The sequence below is a fragment of the Poeciliopsis prolifica genome, unplaced genomic scaffold (genome assembly GCF_027474105.1).
Source record: "Poeciliopsis prolifica strain line A6 unplaced genomic scaffold, Auburn_PproV2 SCAFFOLD017, whole genome shotgun sequence".
In the NCBI taxonomy this organism is placed as follows: Eukaryota; Metazoa; Chordata; class Actinopteri; order Cyprinodontiformes; family Poeciliidae; genus Poeciliopsis; species Poeciliopsis prolifica.
The window spans coordinates 7116240-7129930 of record NW_026562392.1 but is presented as its reverse complement, the minus strand read 5'-3'; the positions used below and the strand labels follow the sequence as shown (position 1 = coordinate 7129930).

Sequence of the window (13691 nt, the reverse complement as noted above, 5' to 3'; positions counted from 1 at the left end):
CCACTCACTCTACCACTCTATTATCTAGTCAGCGTGAAAATGTCTCCAAAAACATTTGGAAAGAGTTTTCAACCACAAGGACAATAGTTTTATGGAAATTTCTTTATAGATTAAGACAAAATGGAACTTAGTTGTAAAGTGGAAGTGACACCAATTGATTTTTTCAATTAAAAATCCAAAAAGCATGTATTGTATACTAATATACACACAACCATCAGGAGTTGCCTTATGCCTAGTTCAAATGAAAATACTTTTATGTTGATTTTTGTCCCCATTTCCCCATTCCGACTATCTTAAAGATGCCCTGATGTCCCTAAAGCTAATCTTCAGAGATATCCCTGGTATGTCAAGAGTTATCTGATTGACTCGGAAGGTTGTCTTTTTGTAGTTATTTATTTCGATGAACCATAGTGCACAAGCATTCGCCATTTCTTCTTCTCAGTGGGCCATGTTTGCTTACTCTGAACTCACGTTTGGTGTTGACAGGTTTGCCAAGATTTTTTTGTCTAACATCTGAATACTGATGAGTGCATTTGGTTTTCGTGTGGAGTGTTACTCCTGTCATGTGGCTCGATATCACACATTATACGACCACACCTAAGATGGTTCATGGTATGATGTCAGATTTTGAAAATCGGCCTTAAAATCTTGCAGTGTCAACCAAGAGTCTAGATTTGTCTCTATAAATGTAGCTGCTCTACAAAGGCTTGACAGAAAACATTAGTGAATAAACCACATCATTTGTCCAACACTCACGATGCGATGCATGGTGGGAAATAAAGACGAATCATAAAACATTATGGTGGTGGCAGTCTGCTATGAAGAAAGAGTGCTTTACTTAACAAGGGAGAAAGCTACTGGCCAGACTTGATTGAAAGCTGGATGGGGTAAAAACAATGCAAACCTGGAAGAAAATCTGTTTTGTATCTTGCAAAAGACAAACATCAAATTCCAGTGGGAAACAACCTGGAACATAAAGCAACAATGGGCAACAATTTCCGTCTCTAAATGTAAAAAGCAGGTCGAGTAAAATCTCCAAAGACTTTCAGCTATTATTGCAGCACAAGGTGGTTTGATAAAGGTTGGACAAACGGGGGGTGAATACAAATGCATGCAACGCTTTATCTTTTCTTTTTTTTTTGTGAATAAAAAAATGATAGTGTGGCAGAATGAAGTGTCTCTTTCTACTTGTATTATATTAATAACTTGAAAGGCTCTTTATCTGTAACCATCAAAATGACAGATATTTTTCTGAAACATCTATTATCCAAAACTGACAATTGCTTTTCTAACATTTAAAACCAGAGCACAATATGTCAGTACCTTTCTCTGGTTGTTTTCTTAGATAATAGAGATCAAAAGACACTAAATTGGTCCTGGGGTTCTTTAATCGTGCCTGACAATGAACACTAAATGACTTTCATCAATTCTCTTGCGGAATACAGCGTACCAAATCAAAACAAGCCTTGTAATTTTAACCTGTATGTTAGTTTTCTTCTTTTCCCTCTACAAGTCGTTCCTTGAAGACTCAACGATACATCTTGGAGTACAGCTCTAAACTCCTGCTGACCTACTCTTAAGCATCTGCTTTCCATCTGCATGAACTTGTTCATTAGTGGCCGTCTATGAATTGGTGCCTGACAAGTGCACACCACCGCAGTACATCTCACCTCTGTGTTCTTGCTCTACACTAGGTCAATATAACACTTCCTCCCACTGAGAGCTATAGATTGAACCAGACGAGCACGTGCAGGTATTACCTCCAATGACCGATGTTTGAACCCGGCTTCGCCGTGCAAGCAAAACCCATTTTTCCAACATTGTTTGTCTCACTTACTCTGATCCTTTTTAAATTACAAGCCTGCAATGATTGGTTCTGTCATTGCTTCAATTCTGTGTTTGGATTATGTTTTTGACCTCTTCAAAATAGACCATCTGTTGTGACAAATGTCAATTGCATTGATTTGAACACTTTAACCTTCATTGCGGGAATACTCACCATAGATCAGAACAACAGACTCCTCAATGGCGTGTTGGTAGCTGAACTGGGAGTCTAGCAGAGCTCGGCTGACAAAGGAGCCGTAGAAGGTGGACTGGTACCAGCCCACATGCAGATGGTCAATGTTGACGTGACGCAGGGAACGCATCATCTCCATCTGGTACTGGACTGGAGGAAGAAAGAAAGGAGAGAGGTGGAAACCATGAGTGATGAGGGGGGAAACTAGGAGGAACGGGAAACTTTTACAGGATTCCAAACTCATTTTGTCTGGATCTTTAATTAGATAGTGGCCATCTGGAAGTGGACGCGGAGTATAAACACAGGGATAAAAAGTGAGAAAGAGAAATATGGTGAAATAAATTAGCAGCTCAGATGTGAAGGACAAACATGTTAAAACTAAGCAAATGAAAGGCTGCATCTTCTCTCAACAAGTAATTGAGGGGATTTCTAAAACTGCAATAATCTCGTGCTTTAGGTCAGATCCCAGACAGATACACTAGCATCTTTCAGCTCCTGGGCATGAGGTACATTACAGAGAGTCTTTTCATTATGGCGGACACCTCCCAGCTTAAAACACCCATCCTCATTGGCTTTGAATAACAGCCAAGGCAAGCGTGCAAAACAGTATTTGTTGCGGACTGGCTGGAGGAGGTTGATAAATCAGGCCTTGATTGGGCAGCTGTGGCCTCTAAACCCCAGACTGTAGAGTATAACCCTATCCTGCTGAGGCTGTTAACAAGAACAAAGTGGAAGGGTGGATTAGAGGGAAGGTGAGGCACTCAGGGTAAAAAGAACAAAGATGGAGAGTGGTAGGACAGCTGGAAGAGTGGAGGAAGGTGTTAAAGAGGAGAAAAATGAGATCAATGAAAGGGGAGATGTATAAAAGAAAAGGGAAAGATTTATCTTCTTTGCTGACCTGAATCTGAACCCATTGGTTATTTTATACTAAACAGGTAGAGCTTCACTTGATCATTTGACAAAGTACAGATTCAAAGAATTATACATGTTTTTAAAAGAAAATAAGCCTGATAAAATGCAAATATCTTTATTTCTTGTCTGCTGCAACATGTCTATACAAACAGCCACCATAGGCCAAACATCAGTTTACTGTCTAATGACTCTTGCCGGAGCACAAGAGTCTGGAAGAGGCATTGTCCTCTTCCAGCACAATGCCACTCTGAAAAACAACCTCTCCAGGACTGGAGGACGGGACGTGGACGGCCACGCGCACAGATCCCCTTTTCATGCACTGTCCTGTGGGGGAGGGTTGGATGCAACAATCTATCCTTTTAATCTCACCTTTTATTTAGAGATTGACATGGTCCAGGAGACAAAAACACGCGTGGTGAATGGACAGGAGAATACAAGGTGGGGGCAGGAACGAAGGAGGACACGGTGTATGAGGGGCAGGAGAGGGAGTGTAATTCAAACAACAAGAGACGTTTGTATGTGGGGGAAAAACTTCAGGTAGCTAATGCATTTCTTGTGGAATGGATCAACAAAGCCAGACTTTTAGATACTTTGAAAGACTCAGACATTGTGAAAACATGAAATTGCATCATTATTTCCGAATGCTGTCTGTGAGCTTTAGCACATTGTTTAGTAAAATATTTGATCAACTGTTTGTCTCAAAGGCAGGAAGGGTCAATCACATCCTGACCAGCAGGATGTGTTTCCATGGCATTAAGAAATGTTCTCTACCCAGAATATTGCAAGCATTTAAAATGCAATAGGGATTGTGATTGGGTGGATTGTTTCGCCCTCCTTACAACCAATATCTATTTGAGCATTTGGTACCAAACTATGATGTTTATTATATATAAAATGTATCTGTGTTAGCGCTGGGTGACTTCTATGGTTAATAATTTGCATTATGAGGTATTAATGATCGAATGCTGTGATTGCTTGTCGAAGTAAAATTTTCTACTTTTCAACATTGAATTTCCCACAAAACTGCATTTGCCTTTAGTGCTGTGAAAAACTCAGATTTTACCTTTCGCATTTAGAAAGGGAGAAGGCAAGGACGGTACAGTGGGTTATTTAAGTTTTATATACCTGTTTGAGTATAAATGCAAGGAAACATTGGGTTTTCCTGCCAGCTGTTTACTGGGTAATACTGAATCAACTAACTTTAATCACATGTAAGCAAGCTTTAGAAAACTCGGATTTGTTTTCTGTAACATGTTGTCAGCACTGCAGCTAAAGCCAAACGTAACACTTTTGCAAGATTTAAACATGGGCGCGGTGTGGGGGGAGGGAATGTTGCAGAATCTTTGACAGCAATAGGATTACAGAATTATACATATTTATGCAATAAAGCATATGTCCCTAACCTTTACCTGATTTCCTCTAACCTAAAAAAAAAATAAATCTCATCAAAAAACCATGCTGTTTATTCAATCATTTGAAAACTAAAAGAGGTTTCCTTTCATTTTTATGCTTTGTTAAACAAGTGAAAAAAACAAGAAAATCAAAATTTTCAGCATTCATTCCATCAATCTGCAATCAGAAGTAATCAAGTGAAAATCGGATTAATTTTATCAGTGTTACTCTGCATTTGAGGACGAGATGAAATAGCCAATAAATAACATTCCCACAAAGAAATACGCGATGGTTAAAAAAATAAAATGAGAAAGGAAAGGACGAAGCTAACAAAACACCGCGTGAAAACGTGAAAGTGACAGACTGAGAGTGGGTCTGCTGGAGGGGGGCCGGCAATATGACCAGACTTCTCAGCAGACTAAAACAGAGCTCAGCGGAGGGGGGAGGCATCCTGCGCTCTAACCACCCCATTTGTCTCGGCACTTCTGCTTCTCTCAGTAGGAGTTCTTACCTCTCAGTCGCCACTGAAGCGTACACCTGGCCCAACACCCCATCATTAGCAGGGAAATTGGGCACAAACTCCCAGACAGAAACTGAAGGCTGAGCGACTGACAACAGCAGGAAGAAAACCACAGACTGTTTATTCCAGTCAGCATAGTTGTTTATAACCTTAACTCTGATGAGCAGAGGACTCGTTAGACCTGATGTTTTGGGGGGGGTTTTTTATATAAAATGATGACTTCACTTTTATAGTATGCTTGTTTTTGTATTTTCCCATTTTACAACCTTTTCTAATACAAAAACAACAACCTAATAAACTGTACTGGTCTTTTCATTTTCCAATCTGCAAGGCAAGCTGGAACACATTGAAGAGTTGCTTGAGTACTCTCAAAGTAACACTCCAAAATGATTTTAGAGAGGACTATATAACCGCAATTTAAATCTGTGGAGGCATCGCAAGTCGATTTGAAGAAAAACTAGTAATTAAGGAGAAGTGTTATTTACAGCTAATTACCACATTTCTAGAGGATACTTATTTAAAGAGCAGTAATGGGCATTTAGATGACATTCCTACCAAAACAGGGTAAAAATATAAAGCAACTATTCCATCCATCAACCTTTACTTGTAGTAATAGTCCATGCCTTTTCTTTATCCATCTGATCTTTAGTCTATTCAGAGAGGCCCAAAGTCCCTCACCGTTTCATCAAGTCATCTTAGACAAAAAAAAAAAAAAAAAAGTTGTTTTCTTTAAAAGTGTTCAACTGAAAAGCTGGGTCGAAATGCTTCTGTGTATCCTTGAGACGTAATACGGCTGTTGTTTTTTTCTCAAGCTCTGATGTGAAATCACAGAATGTGCTGTGAAGAGACATTGATCTGGCAAAGGTTATAAAGAACATTTTGAAGTGGTGAGATTTCTACAGCACAGAAAAAGGCACCACTAAAGATTACTGAACATTTAACTGTTTACTTTGAATTTCAGAACATGCATCAATAACATGCATCCACTCGGCAAAGACCAATCTAGGTCATAAACACGTTGCTCTCGCTTTATTGAAATGAATTACGTCTCTGTACAGCCAATGATGAAGCATGCAGCTAGTTTTACAGGTTGGAAACTCAACTGAGTACCACTGATCACATCAGAGGGAAATTGAAAAGGGTGCCTATAGCCTTGGGTTACAGTCGTGAGATCCAGAAAGCTTGATTTATATCTCATTACACACCAGCCGAGGTATCCTCTCTACTGGAGGTGAGCTGAAAAACACAGACTAATAAGATACAAGCTGGCGCTGAACCAGACACTAGGAAGGACATATTACATTTTCTTGCTCTGTAATTTGACGTGTCATAAATGATAAAGGGGGATTTAAGTTTTTTGTTTCTATTTTTTTTTTCATTTCTAATATCTAGTGTTGTGTAATAGGTTCCAATGGAGGTCCCATGCTGGCCAGTCCGTTGTGGTTAGCTGAAATAGGGAAGAAAAAAAGAAGGGGAAAAGAACAGATGGGCATCCTAAATGAATGGCATATCAATGGAAGAAGGTGAACAAGGCTGATAAAATACCCAGGCTATTACACCTAGTGTAAAGCTGGGTTTGTTTGCTCCCCACCTGGGGAGGGCATAGCAATAGGATCAAACAGAATAGGCTGACAGGAGCACCGGGGTGCCTCAGGGCAAGACTTTGCAGTGAAATCTGGGGCACTTCCATTTTTAAGACGGCTACTTTGGAACATACACCCAACCTAAATACTGTTCCAGACCAAGTACAACTACTTTTATAGAAACTATAGCCTTATTTTTAAAACACTTAGAGGAACACAGATGTTTTCTTCCTGGCCTGGCAGTGTGAAACAAAGAGGATGTTTTTCCTCTGAACCACCAAACGAGATAGTCTGGGTCTCATAATGGTCGACTTCAGTCAGGATTAGCTGACTCTGCTGCTTGACGGTGTGTTGCGGTAATTAAAAAGAAATGAAAAAAACTAAACAATATAAGCACACCGGGTGTCATGCATATGATTTCTTTCCACCGATGCACATTAGAAAGGGCGGGGGTAAGTGTGCAGACATGGAAAAGCTCACTGGACTTCAGCCATAGGTAGTTTCTCAGGCAGCAGTGATGCTTAGAGGATAAAACCAATTTAAAGCCACCTATGTGTTTTGACCTTTATAATAGCTAGTGCAATCCAAATTTTATGAGCAAAACTCTGTAGCATCAGCTGAGTCCCACTCCACATGGCTTTTAATTGTACACTGTCCACGTCTTGGACAGTTGTTGTCACACTATGTTCTATCTTGCTATGCATGTTGGAATATTGAAAATGTTTCACAGGGATTTAAAGTAGGTAAAATAAAGAGCATTGTGTAAAACAAGTTCTGACTTGTCTAAAGTTGTGGTTGTTCCCTTGTTCTGAACAGGCTATTTAGTTAGAGGCTCCGATTTGCAGCCTTTTATACTTACTGATGTTTAGTAAGTATAAAAGGGGGTTGATTTTTATGAAAAGGAGAGCTTACTTTTATCAAAACAATCCATCCTGCCACATAACAGCAAACATGCAAGAATGGTTTAAAGAACTGATTGTTGCTCTGTGTTCAAGTTGCAGGTGTTTTCGTTTGGCTACATCATGTTTTTTAGCATCCAAATACAAATGGATGTCTATCGGCGGTCACACAACTTCAAACTAGCTCCTCGCTAAATATTCGAGAGTTCTAAAGTGTATGGCGGTCCAGTGTATTATGTGACGGTTGTTGTAAATTGGGCCAGACTGGGAAAGTATGATAGTCACATTCAGTTTCTACAAGTGCGCCAGAACCAATTACACCAGCGAGTATGCTGCAAAGCGGAGGGAGAACAGGCCGACTCAGCAGACAAAGACCCTGGCAGATTGGAACCAGACCCAGTACCTGAGGCAATTATTTGCCCGCGACATGTCAATAAGTTGATGATACTCGGTGCAGACCAGTTGGTTAAAATATTCATGAATCCTGCTCAGAGAATCCTAATTTTATACCGTGTTGTATTCTCCCCACAGCTTCAACACAAACAGAAAGTCAAGCAGACAGACAAGCTTTCATACAAATCATTACACACTGTACTCAGGGCAGGGCAAAAAAATAAACAAAAAGGCATGCAGACAATCAAATGACTTTTAGCCAAATAGCTGAACTTAGATTTAGTTGGCTGAGGAGACAACAGGCTATTGGCAGTCAACCAGCTCATCCACCTAAGATCTAATACAAAGCATAGAGGCTAGTAAATGCCACAGGATCACTACCTTGTTTTTTTATAAACCATGAATTATAGGTGAAGAAAAAAGTAGAAAAACATTCTCTGACATACACACGTGTGTATGTCATGACATATCGAAGTTGAAAAGCCAGTAGAGATCTCAATCTGTGGAGCGACATGACAAATGTCCAAAAGAAGATTATCTTTAGAGCTATATATATATATATAAAAAAACAATCCTAAAACGAACACATAAAAGTTAAAAACTCTTTCAGAGGTTGCAATTAGGGCTGAAACGATTCCTTGAATGATTTGAGTATTGATTATTAAAACTACTCGAGGCAAATTTACCAGCATCAAAGCTTCGTTAATTTGTTTTATTATTCAGCGCACCGTGTTCCGGCTGGGATATTATTTACGTTATGCGGAGCTCTGACTTCCGCCTCTGATTTGTTGCTGAAAGCTAAGTATTAGAGGCATAATGTCCAATTTTCAAGTTGGACATTATGCCGTGGGGATTTTATTGATTAACGATAATGCCCCGGGTTTTCATCGTTTACGGGGGACCAATAAGCATCCTTAAAATGATGGGAGTGATGCCTGCAGCTCGGTAGTCTTTCTCCTCCGGTAGCTGCTGGTTGAAAGCGAATGGCAGAAAGAGCGCTGCAGGAGTATTTACACAGGTGAGGGGATAGACTGAGCACGACGGGCGGCTGAGTAGTAGACGGTTGTAGTGAAAGTGTAACTTTGCAGACGAACCGCACAATCAATTTCATATCAGCCAGGTCTCAAAAAAGATTAGAACTATTAAATACTTTGGTAATTGTACGTCACAGCAATTACAGCCCCAAAAACAAACAATGCTCTTGAAAATCATTCCCATTTATAATGTGCTTCTTTAGGTCACCAGTCACATAAAGAAATGTGATTTGTAACACTAAAATGTACACAAACCGTGTTTCTATATTTATTGATGTTAATTGATGCTTTAATTGAACAGACAGTGGAAAGAACACTAAAACTAACAATCCTGACAATAAGAAAAGTTTTGGAGGGTTTTAAATATTAATTGGGATTTATAGTGACAACAGTAAATCAAAAATTCTTATAAAAAATGTATCACAATAAATTATAGACGATGTGATAAATGTCCGCTCCTTCTTGCTGATACTGTGAAGCCATGATAGTGTGGTATTTTTACACAAGATAATCTGACACCAACTAATGCCTTGAAGGGACAGCAGCTCTGTTAAAGTCATAGTGACTATAACCAAGCAGCCGTTGTATATCCAGTAACTGCATTTGATAACATTACGACAGGGCATCTTATGTGGCAACAAAGTATTGGGTCTCACAATGCAGGGCAGGATTAGACAACCTTCATAGTATTTTTCAAAACGCTCAAAATGACACTTTCACTCATGCATTATGAGGGCAGGTGGCAATATTCTGTCGATGACGGCAGCATTAGGACGAGAACAGTCAATTTAACAATATCGTCGAGGCGAGGAGGAGGTGCGGGAATGCGCCGCAGTTTGCTTTTCCTCATTCATTTCTGCTGCCCTGCTGCCTCTCCAATCAATCAATCTGGGTCCTGAGGCCAGACTGGGAATGAGTCTGCCCATTCCCCTAGTGCCACCTGATTGTATGTGTGCGTGTGTGTGTGTGTGTGTGTGTGTGTGGGGGGGGGGGATGGTGTGCTTACATGTGACAGAGACAAAGGGAGCGAGTGTTCAAAGGGGAGCATGTAAAATCATGACAACACGCTGGAAAGGGGGCAGGTTTGATGCCTGAAAGCGGCCTCTGCTGCGTGCGTGTGCAGTCCGTCAGCGCTTGTGTGTCTGCGGTGGCGGCCGTTATTAGCCAGAAGCAAAACCTCTCACCCTGGGCAATAATGTTAACAGTTATAATCAACCGCGGCACCATCGGCGTGAGCGAACCACACAGTTTATGCTGTAATACTCAATGACACAGGAGGTGAACCGAGGTGGACCTTGCAAGCTGCTGCAGACCACAGCGACTGTGTGCAGGCGGTGAGAAGTCTTCTGGTGTGTGCTCGGGTCTGAATGCGAGGATACACATAACTGTGTCACAACACATTTTAATCACCTTGACAGGGCTGACGAGGGCCTTTGCCTGGAAAGCATTGGGCAGTTTAATACACGCACAAACACGGGTCAGAGTTGATATCCACCGAGGTCGAGTGGAGCAGATGAGCAATAGAAAAGTCTGAAACTTGGAGAGCTATATTTTCTTCGCCCTCTGTTTCCTGCTTTTATTTCTGAATGTAGTGAATGGCGCAGAAAACAGAAAATCAACAGCTGAGAAGGGGGACAGATGGGCCAACCAGACTTGAATTAAAAATAATTAGAATTTTGTTTATTTTAATCCCTTATTTACTCTGTTCACCCTTCTCTCTTTCCCCTTCTGTCATCACAGCAGTCGCAACACTGGCAATGTACTTTAAGATCTCAGTCACTGTCGTCTAACTTAAACATGGGGATTTCAGACAACCAGGGATGAACTGATGCTCAGCTTATAAATTATATTCATCTTCACAAACATGGGCAATTTTATGACTAGTACAGGCATGTGGACCATCTCTGCATGGACCTGTACATATTCTTCACCCGTTCACGCAACAAACCCCACAAAAAAAAACCAAACAGAAAAAGCACTTAGTGATTTGCAAAACCTTTGTTCAGAAACTCATGAAGATTATAAAAATCTTAGAAATGTGAGAATGATTCATTTCTAAATCTTGCTACTGCACTGAAGAAATTTTTGAGGTCAATAAAATTATTTCTTTCTTTTTGTTTTGAACGTAAAATGAATTATTTTTCTAGAAAAGTCCAACTACTGTTTTGGTTTTATTAAATTATTGCATGTTGCATATAAACGTAATAATATTTGTAGGTTTATTATAAAAAAAATATCAGTCAGCTGGTAATATTAATTTGCAGACATCGTCAAATCTGCCATAAAGTTTGGACACCAATGCCAATAAAGATTTCTTCATTAACCAGACTTAAAATTAGTTTTTTGTATGTTGTTGATACTATTCTCAATCAGTCAGGGTTATGAATAATGTAAAAAAAATTAAAGTGTTTCCACTCTGTAATGACTTAAAGAGTCTAGTTTTCCCCTTATGCTTGATTTATCCCGACTACGCCACATATGAACTCCCTTTGTCCAAATGAACAGAAAACTCTTTATGTGGGAGCGTCTTAAAATCTCAATCGGGTTAATATCAGAACACTGTCTTGCATGTTAAACCCTCCGACAGCAAAAGAACAAGCTGTTTCAGGAAACTAAAAAGACTGATTCCGTTTCCCAGGCTGGAATTGTGAGCTTGAGAAGCTCAGAGGCTTAGAGCAGATCATGCACATGGTAGATCTTTATTAATAATTTAAAGCCAAAAACAAAACAAAAAAAAATATCAAAACCAATGTTTAAGAGCATTACAATTTAAAGACATTTCATTCTACCAGTGTTCTGCTAAGTGAAGAACGGTGTAGTCTCACGGCAGCTCTTATTTCTCCTTCTATCTTACTCTCAGGACTCGGCACATCACCTCTAATTTAATGAGTCTAAACTCTTGACCCATTCATTCAGCACAGCTGAAGCCACACTTTCACTCTGCACTATTTCCTAAAGTCATCAGACTCCCATCTGTTTTGTAAGGTGAAAACAGAGTGGCTTTTACCATCTATGTGCTTACTTCCGCTTGTTTTGCTTTGTTTTTTTTTCCCTCTAAAAAGCCTCCTTGGGAAGCACCAAGCATCCTATAAATACATTTGTGACTTTTTTTCGTTCATGTTTAGATAAATTAAAACACTATGCTGACTACTGCTGCTTACAACAGAGAACAAACATAAATATTTGAAACTACCTTGTTTCAGTGCTGTTTGCTCTTCTTTATTTAAACTTGCGGCTTTTTGAGTTGAAATGCATTCTTCTAAATCCGTTACAGATACCCGCTAATCTGCAGAGTCCTGCACCTCGGAGTGCTCATTGATAATCTGTGCACTTCAGGGTCAACATAATTCATTCACAAAGAAAAGCCTGCGTTTGTGACCTGAATGGTAACTGGCTTCCAAAGCGAAGAGGAAGTGGCCTCAGTAAATAGGAATGAGGACAGAACACACATTCTCCATTGAAAGACAAACACGCTAACATCTTGGAGATATTATTTCATCCGCGATCTGCCACTAAAGACACAATAATTCCACGGGTTGCCAATTTCCATCTTAAGCCACATTTGCTTGGTCGTGTTCCCTCTGTTCCAGTGGCACAAAACAATATGCTAAGGCTGTGAGCTGAAGAAACACTTCAAGCTCAATTGCTACCTATATAAACTAGATGTAAAATGTTCTATTGATGTGTTCTGAATCTCTTCTTTCCATTTCTCTATCGAGAAAAAAAAATATTTACTTTCAGATGACCAGAATAGCTTCCTTACACCCACATAAATTCAAGTACAAAAGGTCTTTTTTTTCCAAAAGAACTTTTCACAGCCTCTAAAGTTGTTCTGTGCTCCTGTATTCTGGGGTTTTAGATCCATTCTTTGTGTCAAATGGTCACAAACACCAGGAAAGTGATCGGACTTCTTTAAAGCACCTCGGAACAGAAGCACTGCCTTTATATTACGTTCTTACCTGTCTGAGTAAAAGGTCTCCTTAGAGATACAGAAAGCTCTGAATAGTGGGTGATGAGGGGTTGACAGAGCAGCTCGGGTTTAGAAGACAGAAAGTAACGGTGGCTTCTAGGTGTAGCGGCAGCTTTTACAGCTATGAGACCAAAAGAGAAACACTAGCCATACTCCAGTCCACATACTGCTTCAGATGGGAGTCTGCATCGACAATTGAATATGCCGGTGCAACAAGAAACAAAATAGACACCAAGCATAAGTAATAACTGGTTAAATCAACAAAAAAGGGGGGGAAAAAGGGGCGCTGTGTTAATTGTTCACAACCAAGTTTGGATGTCCTTCACACATGCAGATCATCACTCTCTGATGGGCAGACTGGAGGATAAAAAAGCTGGTCTTAGGACCTTGTTGATGGCATTACTGAGCAAAGCTAATATTTTGTTGTTTTCAATATCGATGACCCATATTTTCTACATGCATTTACTGTATTTTCTACAATCATCAAGATATGCCTGTGATGAAGAGAGCAGGAGACATATTAATAATCAATTATCACACATGATGGGAAGGCTCTATAGCCTTAACTAAGATTAATTGCACCTAATCCACTATTCCAGGTGGAACATGGACCCCAGTGGGTACGCTGGAGTTTGTTGCCTGATGTCTACAACGTTTTACCCAAATCCAAACTTCCGTCCAAGTAGCTAGTCGTATTTTTGGTCACTGAGTATAGTACATTTGACTGGGTTAAAATTGTACCCAAAAGGCCACCAGAGTAATTAAATCTAAAGCGTAAGCAAACTTGATAATAAGACCAGGGGAATACAGAATATAAAGCTGTAATGGGTACAAAAAGTGCGAATGAAAACCATTAAAATAAATTACGTATCAAAGCATGTAGGTCTTATGACTGTATCTTTTAATGGCTTCATCATCGACTGCTAAATGCAAAATTTCACAGTGTGTTCCTCCAGATAGCATGGATCCCA

At 39.9% G+C, this 13691-nt stretch overlaps 1 protein-coding gene across 1 annotated transcript in view; it reads right to left on the bottom strand.

Moving 5' to 3' along the window:
* The window catches only part of LOC129367646 (eukaryotic translation initiation factor 3 subunit H), a 66189-nt gene that overhangs the window by 29424 nt on the left and 23074 nt on the right, over nt 1-13691 (bottom strand). The window contains exon 3 of the mRNA XM_055042232.1: nt 2000-2167. Within this exon, the coding sequence (XP_054898207.1) occupies nt 2000-2167 (168 nt within the window). The remainder of the gene's footprint in view (nt 1-1999; nt 2168-13691) is intronic.